The sequence below is a fragment of the Corapipo altera genome, unplaced genomic scaffold (genome assembly GCF_003945725.1).
Source record: "Corapipo altera isolate COAL_440 unplaced genomic scaffold, ASM394572v1 23b, whole genome shotgun sequence".
NCBI classification, from domain to species: Eukaryota; Metazoa; Chordata; class Aves; order Passeriformes; family Pipridae; genus Corapipo; species Corapipo altera.
The window spans coordinates 16,246,502-16,271,156 of NW_020884885.1; the positions used below are offsets into that span (position 1 = coordinate 16,246,502).

Below are 24,655 nucleotides of genomic sequence, written 5' to 3' on the forward strand. Positions count from 1 at the left end.
CTGTTTCTAGTTTACCTATTGATTTCACTAACACCAGAGTCTGTTATGCCTGGGAATAAATTCTAGGATTTCCCTGCAACTAATCTGCAAAAAGATCGAGAGGACTGAGTGTGTAGAGGTTAGCAGGTCTTACTCCAGATTTACTAAGTCTGAGAGAGAAGAGGCTCAATAGGATCCGCATGCTGACAAGAAAAGAAATACAGCATTTATAGGTCCAGTGGATCTGAGGGAGATAAAGAGACTTTGAATTTGTTTCTAAATTTGATAAATTTGATGACTGAACAGATTTTTTTAATTTTTGGTTGAAATAAGCTATGTATTCATTGATAAAACACCAATGTGATGTGTAGGTAAGGAGAAACAGGGATTTAACTCTTTGATTGTTGTCTATATCTAAAACCCTGTCTCTGAAAATAGGCTGAAGCCAAGTCAAGCAAGCAAGTGGAAAAAAAAAATCAATTCAAACTTTAAGTGAAGATTTAACCTAGGGAGGGGAAGAGGGTGAAGTAAGGAGAACATACAAATGGTCATGACATTGAAAGGGTTTCATCTAGACGAGTACCCTGTTTTTGGTCAGGGTTGCTCAGAAATGCTTAGAGAGAATATAAGAAAAAAGTAGGGACAAGACAGGACATGCAAAGGCTGCAAGTGAAATATTGTTTTTAAGAAATGCTACGATACCTTGTCCTCATCTGATTTGTGTAATCCCTTTTTGAACCTGCATATATTTTGACATCCACAAAATTCTGTGGCAAGAAATTCCAGAATTTAATTAAATGTCTTGTGAAAAAGTACTTACTTCATTGGTTTTCAACCTGCAGACCAAATAACCTCTATCTTTTTTAATCTTAAGAAAAATGAATAATGATCCTCTAGTCACCTTTCCCATTCCATGTTGGTATTTATTTACTACTACTGTTTACTGCTACTGTTCCAGTCTCTTCCCAGGATTCTGATCCCCACTAACTGATCTTTTTTCAAACATTTTTTTCCTAGTTATTTTAAAATTCTTACTAAAAGGATACAGCTCAGATCACGGCCATTTTGGATGAGGTTTATACATATTCTTTAGTTTTAGCCTTGATACTCTCAAGGGTAGAAATGTGCTTCGTTCCACATTTACTACTCTATTTAACTGTCTAAAATCAGAGGCACAAAGGGATCAAATTTTGTACCATCCTTTGTTAAATTTCTGTCTATTATCCCATATTTGTTAAATTTCAGACTTCTGACTAGTGAAAGAAATGCAGCTTGTGCTACTCTGAGGTGATACTTTATGTCACATGAGCTCTGCCAAAGTGGACACCAACTGCAAGTTCAGTTATCCTGCATACTGGCAGTGGGTCCTGGTGGTGTGGTGCAGATGGATGTCTATGAGGTCTTCAGTAGTATGATGACCATGAACTACCTGCTTGAAGGTGTTTTCCAGAAGTGGCCAGTGTGTTTGAAGTTATTTTCCAGAAGTGACTGCTCCTTCCTCCTAGATAGGCAACAGCTACATGAACAGGTTGTTTGCAAACATTTATATAGAGCACCACAGCCTCTGCATTTGCACACATGCTTCTGCTTTTTCCATGTAAGACTCTTGATTCATTTGATCCTGCCTGTGTGTATATGTATTCCATTTCCACCTCCTCCATGTGTCTAGCAGAAAGGGGCAGTAATTTAAATATGCCTAATATTACAAGAACGTTTGCTGGATAACATTCACATCGCTGCTCTTGATGCTTAGATGTTGATTTTTTCACTGTGTGCTTTAACTACATACTTAGAGAGGGAAGCATATTCATACAAGTGGGATTGAGAAAGCCCTTTTATTTTAAATATGTAGAGACTAGGGGAGAAAAATTCTCCAGGGGAGTTAATTTAACTGCAAAACAACTGTTTTTTCAGAATCCACTTGGATTCTGTTATCAGCATATTTCTTAATACACAAGGAAATTTTTTTAGCTAAAAGAGGAAGTATGATGAGTAGATCCTAATCAGATACAATATGAAAAGCCTCAATTAGGTGCATTTTCCATGTAATAAAACCAATAAAAAACCCACTTAAAGACACCAGCACCATTATCATGAACAATGAGGCAATTTCTCCTGCAGTATTTTAAATGTGTAGCTGTAACTTCAGAATAATTTTCTCCACCAACATGCATATATCCAGGGCTGTTTGGGATTACTTTGATTATCATACTGTAAGATCAATTCTAAATGTATGCACTGAAGCCTGAATAATTTATTTTCTAGCCCATTAGAACAATGTGGAGGATCTAATTCCATAGGCAGCTTTTTTTACCAAGAGAGCAAGTGCACATGTCCGTGTATCTCTTGGGGAAGAAGAGAGACTCAGTCTATGCTTTTAGAGGAAGGCATCTGCTTTACTGCTTGAATGCTGTATAAATGCCTATGAGCAATTTGTCTTGAACAGAATAATCTGCTCCTTCCAGAACCAATTGCGAAGTCCAGGGCCTGCGAAGAACCCGCTGCTCATGTCCTTTTACTCACAGTTTTGCAGCTCAGACACAGATGTACTAAATAGCCTATTTGAGATTTATACTGACATCTGTCCTGGAACAGACACTTGACTCAAATTTCGTAAGTCTCAGGGCTATGACAGTATTCTTTCTGGTGTCCAACTGTTGACTTTAGAATAAAAGATTTTGCAAAATAATGTGCAACATTTATTGGGGAAAAAAATGTTAGAAGAAGCATCATTTTATTTCAGGTTTTGCCATGAGCTGCCCTGCTTGCAAGAGAGTGGATTATCATGAACAATTAGTGTTAAACATTTCACAAGAGAATGAAAAAAAATATTGTTATCATCCTGACATCTTTCAAGGGGATTTTTAAAAGTCGACTCTGCACTCACTAAATGGAGTTGATACAGACTCTCATTTGACTACCAATAGATCAGGTTTAAACTGTAGACTTCTCACTAATCTTTTTGTTTTAGTGTTTTCTCTTTTAACCAGGAAAGCATCACTGTTTGCATGGAAATCCCCAAATTATCAAGAATAGCCTCTTTAATGGTTTTGATTTTGTTTAATTTCATGTCTCAACAAGCCCTGAAAACTGTCAAAACTTATCATCTCTCTACTCTGCTTCTGACTGTTTGATACAAAAAAAAGGTCTGAGGAGTGGGGATGGGGTAAGGAGAGAAAAAGTGGAGGAAAGGGAACATCATAAATAACTGCATAAAATTATCCGTAACTAACAGGGCCTTAGATACCAAGAGGAAGAAGTAAAACCAGACAAACAGCATAGAACCAACTACAACAGTTTTCTCTTGGCTCTGATCCAGAATAAAGAAATGTGATCCCTCTAATCCCTGGATTTTAGACTGGGAATTACGCTGCTGTTCAGTTCAGAATGGGGGGTGGGGCAGGGCGGGCAGGGATCAAGCTTTTTGAATGTTTCAGATAAGAAAACATTTGGCTATTGTTGGAAAGGCTCCTGTGGCTGTCTTGGTGGGTCTTGGTTCACTTAAGCATTTCCTTAACCAGGTGCTTGAGTGTTAAAACGGCCAGTGAACAGAGACTTGCAGATGTGCTTCCCTGTGTGGAGAAAAGGGGGCTTTAAAGAGCCATTTAGACTCGAATTAAGGGCAGCCTGTTTCCCATGGCCTGGTGTGACAACTTAGGAAATTTATTCGGGGACCAAATAAAGGAGGTGTTCTGATCTGGGAAAAGGAAGAGGGCTGAACTAGGGTGAAGCAGTATTCAATAGTGTGTGCTGACATTGGGAAATCCGGCTTGAGCCAGATGTTTTAATGTTCTAGGGATCCCTTTGCGCATTTCAGAGTTTGGTTAATCAACCTAAGGAAGAGCTGTGCATTATTTCTTCAAAAACAGGAAGATGGAGAGTATCTCTGAATCAAGGGCAGTGTAGTGAGATACTTCTGCTGACCAACTGACCTGAAATATTCATCCTTGATCTAAATGGGTACAGCCACAGTCGTGGCATTTTGCATAAACTGTGTCCTACTTTTGTGATGTTCTGTGCTACTGCTGATTTTCCAGTTTCCACAAGCAAGAATGACTTTGGAGTCAGAAGAGACTGTATTCAAATGTCCAGGCAATGATGTCTCAAGTATTATGCACTGAGTGTCATAAAGAATTTAGTGGGTGATGGAGGAGCAGGCAAGCAAGTCTTGCCTTTACAGCATCCTCCTTTACTACTGATGATAGTTGTAGGTGTTGGTATCACTCAGAGCAGTGTAGCAACACAGGGAGCATGAAAGCTGATGAAAAAAGCTGCCTCTTACTGGTGCTGTTGAATTGCTTCAGAACAAAGGACTGAATAGCTAACATATTGCAAGGTCATGCCTTTGCTGCTGCTGGGCATCCACCTTCGTTAGGCTTAATTGGTCTGTTGGTGCGGCCTCACTGTGCCTGCAGCTCCAAGGCTGATTTTTGAGGCAGAACCTCCATCAGGCTGAAGACACAGAAGCACAGTTGTGCTTTCTGTCCCATTCCCTGGCCAGTTTAGTCCTATTCCTGACTGTTCAACATTCTGACCATTTTGGTTTTAGCTTTGGTGCCTGTCACCTCTCCTTTGATGCTGTTCTGTAGTGCGATAGACATTCAGAGTTTTATTCCCATTTTAGGGAATTTATTCCTAATTTGATTCAATTTTTTTTCCTTGGGCCATGATGATAGCTTTTGTTTATATTCCCTCAGTTATCCTAAATGATTTTCTATGGGTTATCTTCTTTAAGTATTCTTCCCCCTCCTCTCCCTTGGTTATTTTTTAATCATTTTGGACCATGTTAAAGACCATGGTCTGTAAGTGGACATAGAGGGAAGGTATTTCCAGGATATATGATCATGGCATGGACTATCCCTCCATGGTTCTTGTAGAGGGTACTTGAGAAAGGGTGAATATGGTGATATGGGATGCTTGTAATATGAAAAGGCTACTGAGTGAGGTGATTTGAGCCCCTGTGTCCAGGAGTTTTCCTTTTCTCAGTGGAGACATGCAGGTTGATGCAGCTGAGATGTATTGCAATGAGGTATAGTTTAGTCCCTTAGTTCTGAACAAAATAGACTGGTTTGCAGCTGAGGTGAGGAGTCTTGCCTTAAAACACAGTTGCCTTTATTGTCCTTTACTGGGGGGGAATTCAGTGGCATTCAGAGACAACCTTAGTAATTAGTGTAAGAAATTACTTCGGCTTATGTGTTTCTCTTCTGTGTTTCATTTCTGAGGTTTAGCTCTGCCCCAGGATTAGCTCTATCTTTTTCCTTCCCTGGTTCATGAGCTGCCTTATGTTCATCCACTTTATGCAGGTATTTAATGGATATGCTCCTGTGTCTGGCTTAATACTCTTAGGAACACAATTTCTTTCTAGCCTTTAATTGATTTGGTTAATAAAGTGCAATTATAGAACTCAATAAAAATTGGTTATTTTAAAGGCAGAGCAGGAAAGAAAGAAACCTAAGTAATGAGATGCATTGTGACTATATAATAATGCAAAACCCCCTTCAATTTAATTGTGTTTAATTGCTCAGCTTTACTTAGATTGTTACAATTCTGCAGGTTTTCTCACAGTTATAAGCAGCATGATTATAAATGTTTGCAGTTTTTAAAAGTTCCTTGTGTATATAATAATTGTAAATTTTATACTTTTGTGGTGGCTGCTGCCGGCACTGGCATCCTCCCTTTTCCTTTTTCCTGTGCCTAGGAAGCCTGTATTACTGCTCCTCCTCAAATTTTTACTAAACCAGCCAAGTCCTCTTCTGAGGATTGAGTTACCAATGAAGTGTCACATTAGGAGTAAACATATTTGGGGGGTTTTAATGTTATGGGAGGATTCTTCCTCCTTCTCTGGTCCCCTTACACTTTAACTGCTCTCTTACTTCCAAGAGAGGCTAGACCTTGGACAGGAACTAATAAGGAGAATAATGGGGTGTTCTGCCAGGCAAATGCTCTGGCAAGATTTGTTTATGGTGTGTGTCAGGGATGAGAGACAGTGTATATTAGGATGGGAAGAACAGGGTATCAAAAGTGCTTCAGCCATTCTGGGCAGCTCTCAAAGGTACCTAAATAGGACATGGATTTTTTCAATCCCATTGAATTTTTTCAGTTCTCCCAAAGGAGAACTGAACCTTTGGGAACCTCTCCTTTACTCAATGTCTGCTTTTTCACTAGAGAGGAAGAGACCTGGTATCTAAAGTCGTGTCTTGAATTTAGGAAATATGTGTCTTTTTCTTGAGTGATACATCTTACTGATGAGTTCCCTATAATTCTTTTCTTTCTCCTTTGTTTGCCCTACTGAAAATGCCGTAGGGAGAGATCATTTCTTATTAGGTGTGACTGCTGGGTTACCTCAGCAGAGCCATTCTACCACGGCCATATTGACATGGATTAATATCTGGAGTTGATTGGATACAATAACTGAGTTTCTCTGTTTCTCTTTGTTTTCCTAGCTGGGGGGCTGTGGAATCCTTGGTGTAGGCATCTGGCTGGCTGTTACCCAAGGGAACTTTGCCACTCTCTCCTCTTCTTTCCCGTCCCTGTCTGCTGCCAACCTACTGATCGTCACAGGGACATTTGTCATGATCATTGGCTTCGTGGGCTGCATAGGTGCCATCAAAGAAAACAAGTGCCTCCTGCTGAGTGTGAGTATTAAACCACTATGTTGCTGTGGTGTTTGCTGTCTTATGGTGCTTTTACTATTCCAGTGCATGTTACAGTGACAGGGATTTCAACACAAGTTGCTCACTTGACACATATGAGATGTGAGTCATGTTTGAATCAGGCTTCGATCACTTTAAGGAGCTGCTCGATCATCCCTGACCAGGCTTTTAATCTTAACATGGAGGATGAGACCTGCAAGAAGGGAATTGTTAGAGGTGATGTAGGATTCCTTGAACTTTTCAGGGAAATAGAGTTTTGTGAGGACATCTTTTGCAATATATCCTTGAATTATTTTTTACTCAGCTTTGGTAGAGATCTGTTCCAAATGTTTGCCCTGTTGGGATGGATGATCTGAAGTCCTGGACAGAAAGATCAGTATAGGCAGGAAACACTGTAAAGAGGTTGATTTTCGTTTAAATTGAAAAACAAGACCTTCAGATTTGACAATGGTGGTTTTACCAATCATTTCCTCTCAAATGGCTGAGATGTCAGGAAGCAACAGTACCAGCACAAGGATACTGCTGTGAAATCAAAGATTAATGAAGTGCCAGCTGTCCATGATTTCACAGAGGCTTGAGCCACATCCCTGGGGTATTTTATCAAAGTGTAATTTGATGCCACTCAAAGCTGAACTTTAGGAGTAGTGAATACCTGCTGTAGTTGGCATTACTGTATATTTTGCATCCTGTTCAGCTTAGGACCCTGAAGTGAGGTGATCTTGCTGCTCCAGTCTAGGACTTCCCCATGAGGTTTGGCAAACCTCCCAGTGAAGTGAAGCTGGGATTCAGTTTGGTGATCTGGTGATGCTTTTGTAAAAGGTTGTTCCTTACTGTGCTTCACATATTCATTTTGTTCCCCTGGGAGCTACAGAATGAGTTCAGGCAGACAGCCCCTCACATCTCCAAAGTGACTGTGAGATTCCAAGCCTTCAACAGGGGACTCTTGTGAGACCTCTGTCCTAGTCGGTTGTTTCTGCAAATTTTTAACCAGTCAGGACTAGTCAGTCTGGCTATTTCTATGGCAGGTATGTGGTTTGAAACTAAAATGAACAATATAAATCGAAATTAAGGCAGTTCTATGAGTAGAAATTTAAACTGGGAAGGCTGAAAGTCCTTGACATTCTCAACAGTCTTATAAATACCCACTTTGTGGAGGAAGTATCTGACCAGTCACATGTAATGGATTACAACTTCAATGCAAATGCAACAGGAGCCCACAGGGTGCTGAGTCTAAAAGTATAGCTTATATGTGAAAAAATTATCACCTACTTTGTGCTTTTTTGAAGGCCTAGCTCAGGTGTGACCAGCAGTGGAGCAGTGCCTTCTTGTGTGTCAGGATCAGGTCAGAATCTGGCAATCAGTCCTTGGTACTGGAAGAATTTCAGCCTTTTATTTCATGTGGTTCTTTGACCCTTATGTCTCCCTTTGGCAAGGGCAGTCTCCCTTCATCAGCTGTCATTGCTGCAGCTAGGGTGAATGTACTCAGCCAGTCCTACCTGGTCATTCTTTTAAGGAGATGGAAATGTTTGTAGGCCTTGTTTGGCCTTGTTGAACTTCATGAGATTCTAAACCAGTAAAGAAACAAGCACTGAACAGACTTAGGGAACGGGGGGGGGGGGACAGGAGATAGACAGGGTCTGCAGGCAGTTGAAGCAGGTTTCTGGTGGGCTTAAAACCATTGAAAAGTTATTGATGGAGTACTAAAAGGAAAGGAAGAAGTAAAAGCTAGGTTGTTGATTTTACATGGTCATGCCTGGTTTAACCAAGAACAATTCGGATCTCCACTTGCTCATATCTCCCATAGTGCACCTTATCCCAGCGATAGGTTGTTGGTAGTCTGCCCTGCAAGGACTGGAAACACAAATTTCCTATACAACAGGGGCACCTCTTATTCTGCATCCTAAAATCAGAAGAAAGAGGAAAGGAAAGGAAAGTGGCAGTTACTGTTTGGGAGGATGTGCTGCTGTTACTGGGGTGGATGGTTTGGAGGAAGACATTGGAGATATTGCAGGAGTCATGGAGCATTACTGGGATCCTAAAATGAACTGTGAGGGAGCAGGATGGGAAGAACTAGTAGCTCAACCCACCTGCATTGGAGAAGCAGAAGTTTGTGTGGTGTTAGACGTGTTAGACAAAGGATGTTTGTGTATGGTCTTGCCTTAGGAATAGTGCTTTTGTTTGATGATGTGATAAGGGATGAGATTTCCTAAGGAGTTTGCTTGAGTGAATGAAAAATGAGCAATATCAAAAAGACATTTCAATCTATTTTCATTTCATGCACTAGGTTGCAGAGCAGATGAGACTCTGATCCTGTGTCTTTGTGTTCTCCACATGACATTTGTATTGGGTTGTCAGCACACGTGTAAGCTCTTTGCTATTAGGCTGCTGTGATACTAGGTATGAATGTTAGTATTGCTTACCTCTGGCATTTGCCAATGACTTTTGAAAGAAAGGAGGACAGACCAAGTGTTTTAAGTAGCAGAGGACAGATGGAGAAAGGAAGTCGAAAGCAGATGTAAAGTTTAATTTGTAAATGAGATTTTTGCACAGCTGTGTACCATAGTCAGGAACGATCCATGTTAACTCTCTGATTAGAGAATTTAGTTAGTCTAAAGCTTCATGGATTACTGACTTGAAAGGACTGACTTGGTGTCCATGAACTAAGGAACTGGCAGATATTCTTTACTCAGTGCCAATATATGGTCAGGAAAGTGATTCATTAATCTTTTAAGAAACAGGCCCATTCCTATTTCTGTGCATGCAGAGGAATACAATAGTATGAAAATGTAAAATCGAATGTAAAGAAAATAAAAAAAGGAGACAGGAAACCTCAACCATCCTATGAGTTCTGCACAAGTACATAGATGGGGATGAGTTTTGTAGCTGTCATTCTAAGATCTCAGTGAACACAGAATAGCACTGATTCTTATTTGTTCTAGCTACAATGTGAAAGAAGATAGAGTTTTGCATTATTAGATTTCCCTAGGGAAATCAAAGCAACAGGCATTCTTGAGATAAGTATACAACCTGGTGTAGGTAATCTTACATCTGAATGTAGATGCAAACTGGTGAATGAAGCAGGTGAATATTTCTTGCTTCAGAAAGATTTGTTTGACATTTCTGTTAGTCTTGTTGCTCAAGATTGTATGACAGAGGTCCCTTTGCTACAAGCTCAGCTGTAATTAGAAAATGGCATCATTGTTCTGATGGGTTGGGTCACTGTCTGCAGCTGGTGACAGAGGTAATAAACTAAGAGTCTGACTTGAGAAAATTTATGGACTTCCACTGATTTTTTTCATAGGTATTTGGTCCTGCATTGGTGGATCATCTAGCTGTGCTGCAAATCTCTATAGGCTATCTTGATACAAAATTACTAATCTACCTTTGTTCATTTTCCCTTTGCAAATGGGATGTAGTTATAACATCCATCACTGCTGTTAAGCATACCCATCATCTTTGTGAATTTTAACAAAATGTTTGGCTTGTGTGCTCTTTACCCATTGCAATGCAGGTGCTGTCCTGCTGAGGACAGGTCCTTGCAGGAGCTGGGGCACCACCTTGCTGTACCACTCCAGCACAATCAGTTATGGTGGCTTGATCATAGCACTGACTTCAGGCAGGTGCTGTATGCACACAGCATACAGACCATGTGAACAGACCATTTATCTGTGCTAAAGAAATGTATGCCTGATTAAGTACTTTCATGTTCAAGCGTTGACCTACCTGATCCTTCAGTGTCTGTATAAACATTGTCTTTTAGGTTAATTACTTAAGATCTATGTTTGAGGAGCTAAATTGCCTGAATTCTCTGCCTTTTGTACATGTTTAGCAGAGATCTATATTTGTATGCTTGCACTGAAAAAGGTCTTTCATTATTCCATGGATAGTCCAGGTTAAAAGTCTTAGCTCTAGACACTAAATCATGATGGATTATGTAATTTATTATCTGTATTACAGTATGCCCTGCAGGCAGCCCATGGGGATTCTCATTCTGTATAAAACTCCTAGTAAGCAGAGATACCTGGCCAGTAGAGTTTATCATCTAATTAGATAAGACAAATGGAAAATATTATTATCCTCATTAGACAGATGGGGAGCTGCAGCAAAGTGAAACTAAATGCCCTGGGTAAGTTGCACTGGGAGATTGTGGGAGAGCTGTGAGGCAAACCCAAATTGTCTAAATCTCAGTGCCCTTATCATCTTTCCATGATTACAGCAAAACCTCTCACCATCCTGTGTGCTTCAATGACCTTTGAGAAGTATTTAATCCATGTTTCCATAATAGGAATACAAATTTTGATTTCTTTTATCATATGGACTGTGTCCAAATGATAAATAAAAACATCCCAAAGCAAAATTATTTCTGAATTTTTATTTTGTTGAAAGTACCTAATTGGCAGACTTAGCTGTTTTCCATGGGCTCTACTCAAAGGCTGTCCCAGCTGAGCTGATCAGCCTAATTGCAACATTGCCTTCAGTTAAATGTGAAACAGAACATTTAGAGAAGCTGCCAGAAAGGGTCAATGAACATGGTCTAGTGCATATGTTTTTTGCAAATAGGAACTTACTTTTGGTCCAGAGAATCACAGTAATACTGGTAAAAAACAGTATCAAGCCCTTTGTGAAGAAAGGAGTTTAATATTTATTTGGTTGTTACAGCATACATGTATAGATGTTTCTGTACAGTTGAAACTTAATAACCCAGGTCCTAGAAGGAAATAAGATCCTTAGGCAGCTCTTTATTTCACCCTCAGATTTGGCAACACTTTTTTTTTTCCCTAGTGATTTGATACAAAGAACACATTCTTCTGCTCCTGGTTGGGATGCAGCATGGTCAATAATCCAGTCAAAAAAGGTAGAGGATGAGGGGATTCTTTGCCACACATTGCCTACACAAGAATAAACTAGAAAGGGGAAAGGGCTTGAAACAGACAAAATACTCATTCCTCTCTGATTACCCAAAGCCAGCTGCCTTCTTATAAAGCACTGGTGTTGGATATGTTCCATCACATCACAGATTAGATAAATAACAAAATGTCTTAGATACACCCTCTTTCCTCTTCTTGCTGATTTGTGGATAACCCTGATTTTTATAGTAGAAAAGTTGAAACAATGGTTAATGAGAAGGGGAAGGAAAATAACAGACAGGTCTGTGTGTTCAGTTTAATTTAAATGAGGACCTCATGTTAATAGCGAGTAGTTCATCACAGTTGCTGGAATTAATAAGATCAAAATTAAACCTTGATAGTAGGTCAGGACCAGCTGTGGAATGCGCTGATGCTATATACATATCTGTGTGACTATCCAGACATCAAAAGAGTCTCATTTATGGAATAGTCCAAGGGGAAAATGAGTGCCCATGATGTTTTGTACTGTGCTGTTGAGAGTTTTCTGAACTTCAGCCAGCTCATCTGTAAGTGAAATAGCAATAAGGAAAATGAAGAAAAACTTAATGAGTAGAAAGAAAAGGAGACTAAAAAACCCTACTGTTTTCAATAGTGTCACTGGATCCAGAGAGCTGATAATTTAAACTTCATTGGTGACAGGGAATTTATTTCAAAGCAACTAAATGGGAAAAAACCAGCCTGTGAATTACTTCGTCTCAGTAAGTAAATGCAACAGATCAAACAGTAGATTCTCATTCCAGTTTAGCACATGAGCTGGTGTTGTAGCAATCAAACTAGCAAAATCAGGGAGATGGTAGCTGCAGCCACTGCAGCAAGCAGTGCAAAGTTCAGGCAGATGCCATATATACAGCCTGAGGGCATTATACATCATGTATAACACTTCTCTGTGTACTGCTGTGTTGCATATGAAAGCCCTGTTTGGACTGTAAGTACCGAGCACCAATCTCCCCTAGTTTGGTTGTCTGTTAGGAAGAATCAGCTCTTCGTTGCCTTTCAGTTTTTAGCTCCTTTTACTTGGCTGGTACTGCAACTCAGGAGGGGATGGAACCTATTCGAGTTCTCCCCTTCCTACCTTCTTTTCTTCAACTCTGGTAGCGGTTAATCAAAGGATCTGGGAACAGAGGAGAGAAAAAAATAAAGCTGTTTTCTTTCCCTCCTCTTTTTAGACTCAACCCTAGGCTCAGTGTGTAGGAAGGGCTTACCTCATAGGGTTAGTTTTCTAATACAGGCTGATGCAATACCGCTAGTGCCTGATGTGCTTTGAGATATAGAATCATACAATATCTTGAGTTAGAAGGGACCTGTAAGAATCATCTAGTCCTACTACCTTCTCCCTACAGGACTGCCTCACTCAACTAAACCGTGTAACTAAGAGTGTAGTCTAGATACTCCTTGAGGTCTGACAGACTTGGTGCCCAACTTCCCTGAGGAGCCTGTTTTGGTGACTAACCACTGTCTCAGTGAAGAACCTTTTCCTAATGTCCCCATTCCTTTTTGTAGTGCCAAGATCCTGCTTTATGGCAGTCCAACAGTGTGGCAGCACCATGTACAGGAGTCAGTAGAGCTATACTAATTTGTATCAGTTGAAGGTTTAATCTGTTTGTCTAAATGACTGTCAGTGTTTCCGAGTTCCTAACTCTGTGTTGATTAATCTGTTAACTGGTAGTTGTTAGCAGTGTATTTGCAACATCAGCGTCTCTGACCTGTGCAGGCTTAAGTTCCTCCAGCACTTGAAAAGCCTCCCTCATTCCATCTTTTACGTCAGCATTCAACCAACTCTCGTGTGCCAGAGGTTTCTTGGAAAAAAAGCCTGTCTGTGAGGCATTTCCAGAGTGGACCCAGAAACTAAGTCTCTTCTTACCCTTCTACTGTCTGTAAGGATTTGAGGTGGGTCACTGCACATCAAATTGCCAGGAATCTGGCTTTCAAGAAAGCCTGTTTTCTGCCAGAGCTTGCAGTTTTTGGACAGATATGTTTATTGTCTGATCTGTAAGACTGTCCTCTGCTGCTCTGGATAGACTTTTGCTCTAGACCTAGGATCACCTGCAAGATCTGAAAGGCAACAGAATTTCTTCCATTTTGAAAGTAAAGGACAGGTAACCTATGTGTTCCTTGCCTGTGCAGACATTCATGTCACTTTTGAGCATAACATTAGATAATTTTTTTTCTGATAATAAAATTCTCTCCTCGGGTAGAAAGCAATTGGCTTACCAAAGCAGCTCGTGTGCTTATATTCCCAGTCATTCTTTTGTCATTTTTAACCACCTTAGTAGTGCATCCTAAATTGAAGAGCAACATTGACTTCTTTTCCTGTAAGGATTAGAATTACCTGCACCTCAGAAAAATGCAAATCTGGAGGTAAAGAAATGGAGGCTAGTGTGTGTAAATCAGTGATGCCTACATGAGGTGTAACCAGAGCTGATATGGTGCTATAAACATTTCAGATCTCCAGTAGGAGAATAGTACCACCTTAAAGGCAGAATTAGGTAAGCCAAACGGACTACTTGTTCATTTTTTAAGCTACTAAAAGACTGTCCCATGTGCATCTGATACAGCAGCTTCTGTGTACCACATTTGAGAACAGCGAACAGGGCATAAAACTAGCAGTAGAATTTAAATACAGACAAAATACTCTACCTTGTCGTTTTTTCTCTCCTTGACCATCTTCTCACCATCTCCTTCATGGACACACACATCACAGTTTCTAGGCACTGTTTTGAGACTCCTAGAAATAAGATAAATCTTTTATTTTTGTAATTGGCAGGTGAGGTCCCACTACAAGCTTAGCTCAGGGTTTGTAAGTAGGTGTAAAGGGAGGACTGCAGAATTTCACAGTAATTTTTTCCCCTTCAGCTCATCATAAGTCAGCTGAGCAGCATGGTCATGTCATTTGCCCTTATCATCTTGAGGGAACTTCTGTCAGTTTGCCCAGCACTTGAGGTCAGCCAGATGTTCAGTGTGAACATGAGTGTGAAGCCAGCCCTGCCAACACACTCGCTCCCCACAGAAGGTGTGGGGACCGCTCGCTGCTGCTCTCCTCCTCCTCTCGGGGCACTGAGCTGTTCAATCCTATTTCATGCTGGCTCTCCAGATGACAAGAAATGTCCCAGGGAAGAAGCTCTATTTACTGAATACACAGGTGATGTTAAAGCGTGAGTAAAAGGTGTAAGTTTAGACACTAACGAATGTTGCATGTCATCACCATAGATGGAGAATACTGTATTAAACCCAAGGCAGAGCCTTTTATTTGTATTGACTATATCCATTATCCGTGTTAGGTGGACTCAAGCAGCTGCTTTGTCATTAGTGGAGTGGCTCAGGGACATGTAAGAGCTAGTCCGATGTTTTATTTCTTCTACAGCCACTCGTACTTCATGAGCAGGAGGAGTTTTTCTCTGAACTAGTGTAAAGATTGACACCGTGTCATGTCACACCTTTGCATTATGTTTGCAGAAGAGATGAACCAACCCTTAAGAGGCCAGTGAGTCCTCAATTTGTGTTAAGGAATCTGTGATCTGTTAAGTGGGCCTATAACCCACCTACTGTTGTGATATTAGAGTGAGACCTGACTAATATTTGATTACACCTCATTGATTTTGAGTCAGTTGCTGGAGAATATGTTACTGAAAATACCATAAAATGCCAGTTAAAATCCTTTGAAGCATAGTATGGGAATATCAAGTCTCTCAACTCTCACTCTCTAATGCAGAAAGACTGAATGATTCCAACTGAAAGCAGTAATGAGACTAAAATGAAACACTATTAATGTGTTAAGATGGCATATGTTGTATATATTCCTAGAAATAATTACTGCAGATTTCTTTGAGCTTTATTGATCAGCAGGAGTTCTTGCACATTCATAAAAAATATAGTCCAAACATAAACAAAGATGTACTATATATCCAGCAGGCATAAAGCATGCAAGACTTTGTCACAATTAGATTGAATTAACTATTGAGGCTTTTAGAGAATAATAGTTGATGAACCAAATTTAGATACATGCCATTTCCATAATGGAGTTTCTGTTCATAAGTTTGCTCATATATATTACTGCCTTTTTACAGTTTATGGGGAAACTTATCATTTTTATGCTGAAAACAAAGATGATTGTGAGGCTAAAGAGATTTACTTCCAGGGAAGCATAAAAGAGCTAAATATGCACAGCATGGCAGAGAGAAGGCTCAGTTGGGGCACATTTCTACAAATATTCAAGGAGTCTAAATACTGTGGGCAGGAAGGTAGCATGCACTGTGCTACAGAGGGTGGTAAGTAGAAACAATCGTATGGAATAATGAAAGGAGCATTCAAACCTGGTGTCAGCAAAAACTTTGGTACTGAGATGTAGAATCTGAATCCACTGTGAGGGAAATTGATAGAAACAAACTGCCCTTTCCCTTTTACTCTGAAGTTCATGTAGTAGATTAATATACTGGGATTTTATTGACTGTCATTCCAGTTATTTTTACAGTCTGGACACTGTCCTGTCATTTCTGATTCTCTGCTCTGTCTCTTTCTGTACAAGTCTTCCAGGCTGCAGAGGAAGTCACTTCCAAGTACAATTCCCATTGCACTTTTTTCTGTTCTCTTCTCCTTGCTCAGTACCTTGGAAAAGAAAATCAAAGAAAATTTAAGGAAAATAAGTGAACCTTTCATAATGTTCCCACTTCCTATTAATATATCAGATCAAAATGCCTATGGGGAATTATGTCAAATCAAACTTCTCGTGAGAACTAGTGATACATGAAACACTTTTGCTTTCAAAAGTGGAAGAAAGCTTCTTGGGGGGGTTTTGGGGTTTTTTTTTTGAATGCTGATAAAAACTGTACCATATCAGTTTTTATTCTGTGGAAGTCATGTACCAGTATGTTAGAAAAAAGCTGTTCTGGGAAGCCTTTTAAAGTGCTTCAGTATGATCTTCATATTGCTGTGCTTACAAAACCAGATCCAATATTGGCAATAATACAGGACCCTTATAAAGAGTGGGTGGTTCTCCAGTTTTTGCAGTATCTCAGTGGGAATTCTTGCATTGATTCAGAGTTTTCTTAGGTGGCTTGATTTTTTCTAAAATGTGGAATATGCAGTAAATTTGGCAATAGTTTATAGCATTCAGAATCTCTGATAGTGTTACCCCTTTTGGTGCTCGAGTTTATGCATCTAAGTTTGTTGATACGTGTGCTGTAATTTGGTTGGACATGGGAATGCTACACTTCTGCAGAGAAGGTAGAAGATTTGGACAATGCCAACCATAGTAATGAGGCATCTCCACTCAGTCCGGTAAATATTATTTAAATATAAATAATATAACCTATCATAAAATAACAGGAAAATTACAAAACAAATTTAGGGAAAGTTCTTAATTTTCAGACAACTAAGTAAAGTGTACCTGCTATAAAATCCATTAAGTTCTTTTGACTTTAATGGAACTCTATGAATTTCTATGTCTCCTAGTTTCAGCTGGGATAGAACTCATTTTCTTACTATGACAGTAGGCAAAAGTTTGATGTAATTTATTAAAAAAAATTACACCTTCAGTTTTAAAGATAGGACACTATCCCTGAAGCGAAGGATTTGTGCAGGATGTGAGTTTGTGATATCAAACTTATCTTTGATAGTATTTCTGTTCATATCAAATCGTAATTTAAAAATCAAACAGAGATGTTTGAAATGTATGGAGAGCCTCCATTTTAATCTATGTACCTTTGTCTCAAATCAGAATAAAAAGATAAATGTAATAATTGGGTAGTTGTGGACCATACCAAGCCCCACATTCCTTTACATTTCTTGACATGGAGAAACAATAACACCTTCTTCCAGAATAAGATAAGGCTATGACCAAAGTGCTTATCCAGAAGGGAAGGAATCCAGTGGAGGACCACTGTGATGATTATGGGGCCCATGATGTGCAAGGACAGACTGAGAGAGCAGGGTTTGTTCTTCTTAAGAAATTAAAGCAGGGAAGATATTTTATTCATTTCTTCAACTACCTTACAGTAGAGTCTAAAGAAAATACAGCTTTTGCAAGGATTCACAGAGATCATACAAGAGGTAACAGACACATGTTAAAACAAAGGAAATTCCAATTAGAGATATGGAATATTTTTGTTATCATGAATATAGCCAAGTATTGGAAAAAGGTATCCAGTGAGGCTAAAAACATAATCATACATTGGTTTTCATTGTGCTGGGTCACTTTTGTGTTTGGGAGACTGTGAGATGATCAGCTGCTCCTGGCATGGAGAGATGGGCAATTTGAGCAACATGATATAACTGTTGAGGAAGGAGAGGCAGTGGGGAAACAGAAGACCCAATCCTGTGTATTAGGGTGTGGTGCTCAGTCACCATGCAGAGACCAAGTGTCTGTGACATCTGAGAAACCAGGGAATCTTGTTTGTTTGGGAAGGAAATAAAGTTAACTGGTTCTGTGCCTTTGTGAGCTGTGATGGAAACATACTTTAAATGATGTACATAGGGTACAGTACTTGATTCTTCCATTGATGTTATGAGGCTGGATGAAGGAAAGTGGAAGTAGTGGGTCAAAAGCCTGGTGCAGCTCCAATGGGGATGGAGTTGAAAGCTGGGACCTCTTCTTCTCTAGCAGATTTTTCTCTCTGACATCAGGAGGGGGGTGCATACCTATGAGGTAGGCTTGATAGCAGTTGCATACTGCCTTTTCCTTATTCCTTTAATGAGAACCTGTGAGAAAGTCATAGGCTTTGTAGAATATAGAGGTAGCTGCTGAGAAACTGGCTGTGTTTTTCTTAAGGGTTCAGAGTCAGCAGTGGTAGACAGAAAGGCATCACCTTACCTCCCTTCTCATCAAAACTTCTGTGAGGTTATTTCAGGTGTAATTTATGAAAAGCTGAGGAGTAGGTACCCCTCCACTGAACCTCTATAGGTTGCATCCCACTGTTTGACAAGTAGTGTGGTAAAGCATCTCTGTACAAGGTCAGATTAATCTTTTTTTATGGAGTTTCACATGAATGCTTTGCTTTGGAATTGTTTCTCCATGCATAAATCTTTATTATACCAACAGCCTACAGCCCCAGTGAACCAAAAAAACCTAATTTTTATTCTCCTCTGTGTTTATCACCACAGTGAGAGAACTCAATTGAAAAGGAGCTGTGAGAGTTTCCAGCAAGTGTGGTGGGGGTTTGGGTGTTGTGAGCCTTCAGTGGGTTTATGTTCCTTCTTTTTAAATTTGAATGGTATGTGCCAAGCTGGTTCTGGCCCCAGATTGTGCATCATTCCCTTTGGAATGACACTAAGGATTGAACTGAAAATGAACTGTTGTTAGAAGGTACTGTGGGAATAGAGGAACAGGTTGTGCATATGACCATGCATGCTCTTTAGTATGGTGAGTCAGAAAATGTGCTGAAGTGTGCAGGCTGTGCTTTGCAGCCAGCTCAGTCTGAAGCCTTGATTTCTACTTGGCAATGAGTTGGTTTGAGTTCAGGTGTGGTTCTTCTTTAGAGGGAGAAGACACATGTGCTGACATGTAGGTGCTTGTGGCTTTTACCAGACGATGAATTTGAACCCTACAGCTTAAAGTTGACATCACATAATTTACCTTTGTAATAAATGATACAGTGCAGGTCTCTACTGTCTGCACACAGGGGGATTGCTAATACATATTAGTTTTCTGTGATATAACTGCATGGGCTTTGTCAATGAATGCAAATGGTAAGAAAGATAAAACTAGATGTTTCATATAAAACCAAATTTTTTTTTTATGGAGATAAAGGATAATCCTACTTATCTAGGTTTTGACTTTCTGAACAGTGTACATTAGTTTTGATTCACTGTATGACTTCCAAAATCTGCAGTGCGTGAAACCAAATTGCCAGCTTGGAGGAACCTCTGAGAAAAAGACTTAGACATGATACATAACCATCACTGAGAGGAGTTTTATTCTCATCTTTCCTAAATTTTGAGTGCTCGACTCTGCAATTGTAGCACCTTCTATGATGACGATGTCATACCTATTTCTCTCCTATGAACTAAGGCAGGAGCACCATCATGGTTTTGCCAGAAGGTCCACCCTCCTTTTGCTGGTGAACACACCAGCATGGCTGGCAACAGTAGCTGTCTGCTCCAGTCTGAAGATGGAGCGGTTTTAGCAGAGTTAGTGTTGCAGGGGAAAACACTCTTGAGTTGTGAAACTTCACTTACTTTATTGTGAATTAGGATAAACTTTTAATTGCTGTTTCTGGTATTGAGAAATAATGACACATCCCCTTGCCAGTCTCCAGTTCACTTGCTGTACATGTCATGTCCTCAGTCATGAGAATCAGTGCAGGGGGCTTTCCTTTTTCTACCACTCCTTGTTTCTTGCTTTTTTTTTCCCCTGGCTCCAGCATAGGGTCCTCCCCATGCCATCATCCTCTCAAAGGCCTTGCCCCTCCTGGGCATCCATGTGTGCAGGTGTCCTCTGCCCCTGCCTTGCCACTATCTCTGGTGTCTCCTGCCTCAATTGGCTGCTGCCTGTAGGTACAGTTTCTCTAAAACTGGTTGCCAGATCATATCCTAAACCAAACCATTCTCCATCTGCTGTTAAAAATGTTCTTCCTTAAGCTCCCCTTTCTCCTGCAAAGTCATTCTCTGGCTTCATCTGTACTTTCCCCATGCTGCTGAGTGCAGTGGAGGGAGGAAAAGCTTTCTTGAGAGCAAAGGAAAAACAGGTCCCTGAATTTTATTCCAGTTCCTGGACATACCCAATGTTTCAGGTCATGTCCTGTGAAGCGGGACTGGAGGCTTTTGGCTCTGGGGAGATGGCAGAAAGGCATCACGGGTGAGCATGGGCACCACAGGAGCAGAAAAGAGTCTCTGTGGGATGGTTTGTGGGTTGTGTGGTCATGCGTGAGCATGTGGTTGTACACTTCACAGGTTTTAGCTGTTGAGCCCTCTCATCTCTACTGGATGTGTGAAATGCAGTTTTTTGAAGGGTAATAACTTTCCCATAAAAATGTACTCATAGTTGGGTAAGACAAAAGGCATGTGCCTGAAATGCAGCCACACTGTTTTGGGTCTCTGCTCTAAACAGTGCAGTATGACAGGATTGCAAATTAAATCACCAGAAATTTAACCTGGGCAGAATAACATACTTTGCCCTGCTTCATTCTTAAAAGTAATTGAAGTTCTATTTTTGATATTCTTTCAAAAGCTTTTATCCTTTAGACTGAAACAAGTGCAGAATATATAAACACAGACAATGACGGTTTTGCAAAATGATAAGCTGATGAAATTGAGATCCTGTGGTAGGAAACACTGATCTCTGTTAATAATTGGTATCAGCCCTTCCTTTGTTCTAGAAATTGTCTAATGCAATCCTAGCTATGCCTGGGAATTTCACAGGGAGAGAGTGGTGTTCACATGCACATTTTGGAAAAGCAGTGCTTTACAGATGAGCAAAAAAGTGGTCTGCAGCCAAATGAATAGAGCAAAGTGTCTGTGCATATTTGCAGAGAGTGATGTGCTTTGTCCTGTTTCATTTAATGCTATGCAAAAGGCTAAAACTGTAAAAAGTAAGCAAGCTGCACCAAGATTGGTTTGCAAAGCCATACAGAAGGTCAGTGTTGGTTGGTAATGACATGGAAATCAGCTTGGATCATGAACATAAAGGGGTTCTGTGATTCAAAACTGGGCAGTAATAGGATCCAGTATTAGGGTCAGGCAGGTGTGAAAATACTGGTGATGAAGATTTGAAAATAAATAATTTAAGATTCACAGGGCAAAATGCAATGATTTCTGTAGACACAGTAATTCTACAAGAGGAGAAAAGTATTTTTCCCTTCTTGACCTTTTGCCCTCCATTCAGTCACAGAAATCCATAGTTCAAAGGTTTGGTTTTGACTTACCAGGCAGTGCAGAAATTCTGATAAAGGCTTAGTAGCTATTAAACTTTAATAAGTTTGCAGCCTTTTGGTTGAAGCTAAAGAGACAGTAGCTGGTTTTTTTCTCTTGGGGATGAGATTCTAATTGTCAGTGTTGCTCAGTATTAGAATTCCAGCCTGCTTACAGCTGCTGAGTGTGTGGAGTTTGTGTTATAGGGAGCAGGACCTTTACCTGAGTCTAAAAACTTTCCAAAATTACTCTTTCCTTTACCTATCTTTGCAAAACTCAGTTTCATTTAGTGCTCTGATAGCATTCATTCTAAAGTCCTGTGCAACTGCTGTGTTGATGCTGCTGCAGACCTGTGCTGCAGACCCATCCAGCATCTTAACAAAATGCAGAGGATATGGTTTTCCAGAAGTGTTTGGCATTGCCAACAGTTTCTCTCACTGAAGTCGATCAAAGCTGAGGGCTTTAGAGAATCTACCTGAAATCCCTACGTTAAAAGTTTTTTATCCACTCCTTTGAGCTTTTGACTACTGGGTTTTAGGCAGTTCCATGGCTAATAAGAAAAGGTGGTGGACTGACTTTGCTTTGATGTCTTCAGTACAAATCATCCCCTTTCAACTGAAACTCGTGGGTGATTTGTGTAGCTACCTGAAACTGCTCGTAAGGCTACTTGGTATACTTTTCGCTTCTCCCACAATTCTCATTGAAAGGAGCTATGACTTCATGGGTTATGGCCCAGGCTACCTTCTCTTGCAATGGAAAGTTGAAGCTGTGGGTTTCACTGGTAGCATTGGATATCACTGGGTATCATTGGATATCTCACTGGTAGCACTGACGATATCCAGTGGGGAAAAAAAAAAAAGAAAACCTAGTGTGGGAAGAGTCCTCAGGTGTTGCTGTCAAACACAGCACTGGCTTGCTCTTTGTGGGGTTTTAGGCTGTTCCACTGAAACCAGTGGTATAAATGAGCCATATGTATGCACAGATACCATCATGTTTCCTGACTACTATTTTACCTGCTTTCTCAGTTGCTGTATGTTGCAGCGGATTTGTATCTTGCTGCCTATATGACTCCCACTCCCCAGTCTGCATGATCTGCTGAATGTACTTACTGTGCATCCAGAAAGAGCTGAAATAGATGTTGATGGCTTTTGTTTTATCCCCTGTCCCTTCTTCTCTTGACAGTTTTTTATCATGCTGTTAATTATATTTCTGTTGGAGCTCACTGTTGTGATTCTGTTCTTCGTCTACACCGACAAGGTAAGTCAAATTCTTCATTTTTCTTTCCCCTTCAGCAAATTTATATGCCCCTTTTCCCTATAAATAAATCATGAAGCACTTGGCTTGGTATGCACATCATGCTTCTGTCTTCCTTGAGACACTCCTCTCAGAAGGGGCTCTCTCAGAATGCATAAACAGCCTTGCAGGACTGGGCTGTCTTACTTGCTCATGTGTACAACTCAAGGTCACAGAGACTGCCAAGTGCATCTGTCATTAACAAAAAACAAAACAAACACCAAAATCCCCACAAAAAGTAAAAGAAGTGAATGAGCCTCAGTAAGAGCATGTAGGAAGAGACACCCATCAGAATGAATAGGATTTTTTAAAAATGTGTACAATTTAAAAGCCACATTGATGTTGTTACAAAGGAGGTGTCCTTAGCACAGCCAAATGCACAAAATTCATTATCTTTCCACATTGTTTCTTACAGCACATGTGTACTTAGAATCTAATGGAAAGCCAAGGTAAATATATAAAAGTTCAATAAACAAAGCTTTTGTCTGTGGTTTCAAATTTTACTTATGTTTGACTGTTCCTTCTGTTGTAAGGGCAGTATTGGCTATCTGAATTATCTGTATCCTTAAAATAATTTTTCTTTAAAATATTTTCCATTAATAAATCCAAAACAAGGGCATAATTCTGTGCAACCTGCCTATTCAGTCAAAATTGTCAAATACTAAGGGAGCTTGAAAATCACTGAGTAGGTGGCAAAATTTTGCCATTAATTAACAACCATCAGGTGTATGACCAATACATGCCTTCTGGAATGGAAAGGCAAAATAGCAAATTTAAAAAAAAAAAATCAAAAAACAACAAACAAACAAACAAACAAAAAAAAACCCTTCACAAAATATCAAAATAAAATAAAGGTTAACAGTAGACCTAGTTATATGTTTAGCAATAACCTGGATTAGGAGTGGATAAGATGTCAACATTACTTTCTAGAAAGGTTCCAGATTTATTAATGAGCACTGTGAGTGATTGTCAGGTGAACTTCTGAAGGACTGAAGAGAGCTAGGTTGCTGGACAACATCCTGTAGCTGGAACATGGAATTAACTTGCAAGGTAATTACAGTAGAAGGGACAACATAAAATTACTTGTATGCATCACTGGATTCTGAATTACTTGTCACCTCATGGAAGAAAGATCTACATGTCATACATGAATAAAGGCATCTACTTGATATGCAGCGGGCCTCCAAAACCCAAACAACACTTGGTTATATTTAGAGAGGGAATCAGTCAGAAAATATTATCATGTCATTGTATAAATTGATGGACTTGCCTCACTGTGAATGTAATATTGAGTTTTGGTTACAGAAACTGTTAGAAGTGCTAGAAAGGTGGGAGAGAGAAGTCATGAAGAGGGATTATGGAGATGACCTAGATTTAGTCTGGGAAAGAGATCCTCTGCTTAGAAGATCTTAAGAAGAGAAATTCTAGTAGTGTCTAAAATAATGACAGACCTAAAATAAAGACCTGACCTGAACACAGAAGAAATATATGTAAATATTAAGGATTAGGTTTATAAGATAAATATGTGTTGTGCTCCACATCATCATCTTGTAGAATTCCCTGGTTTTGGCTGGTGTTGAGACTGATAGTTCAATAAATGTGTGGGTATGGAGGAAAGAAAAAAAAGCAATGAAGTATTTTTATTCATAAAGCTGTCAGTTCAGTCAGCTTGACAAGTGTGTCACAGGGAATGTTCGTCCTCACTCTTCAGAGATAAAAAACAGTGGAAAAGTATCAGGAGGGATTCCCTCCCTCCTTCAGCCTGGTGGTTTGCAGTGGGTTTTTTTGTTTTTTAATAAAGAGATCAGGAAATTAACTTTCCTCTGAGTCACGTACTGTAGGTTGATGCAGGAGGTACACTGCAGTTGTCCTTAAGATCAAAACAGAGTCTAAAATATGGGCTCCATATAGCTGCAGTTTTACCGAGTAAACAGATTGCTGTAGTCTGTGTATTTATTGCAGATGATCAAATTTGAAGATGTT

The 24,655-nt window shown here is 39.8% G+C and overlaps 1 protein-coding gene across 8 annotated transcripts in view; it reads left to right on the forward strand.

Annotated features, from left to right (window-relative positions):
* Positions 1-24,655, forward strand: part of TSPAN4 (tetraspanin 4) — a 355,539-nt gene that overhangs the window by 274,181 nt on the left and 56,703 nt on the right. For all 8 annotated transcript variants that reach the window (XM_027641996.1, XM_027641997.1, XM_027641994.1 and 5 more), the window contains 2 exons: positions 6,423-6,614; positions 22,562-22,636. In XM_027641996.1, the coding sequence (XP_027497797.1) occupies positions 6,423-6,614; positions 22,562-22,636 (267 nt within the window). The remainder of the gene's footprint in view (positions 1-6,422; positions 6,615-22,561; positions 22,637-24,655) is intronic.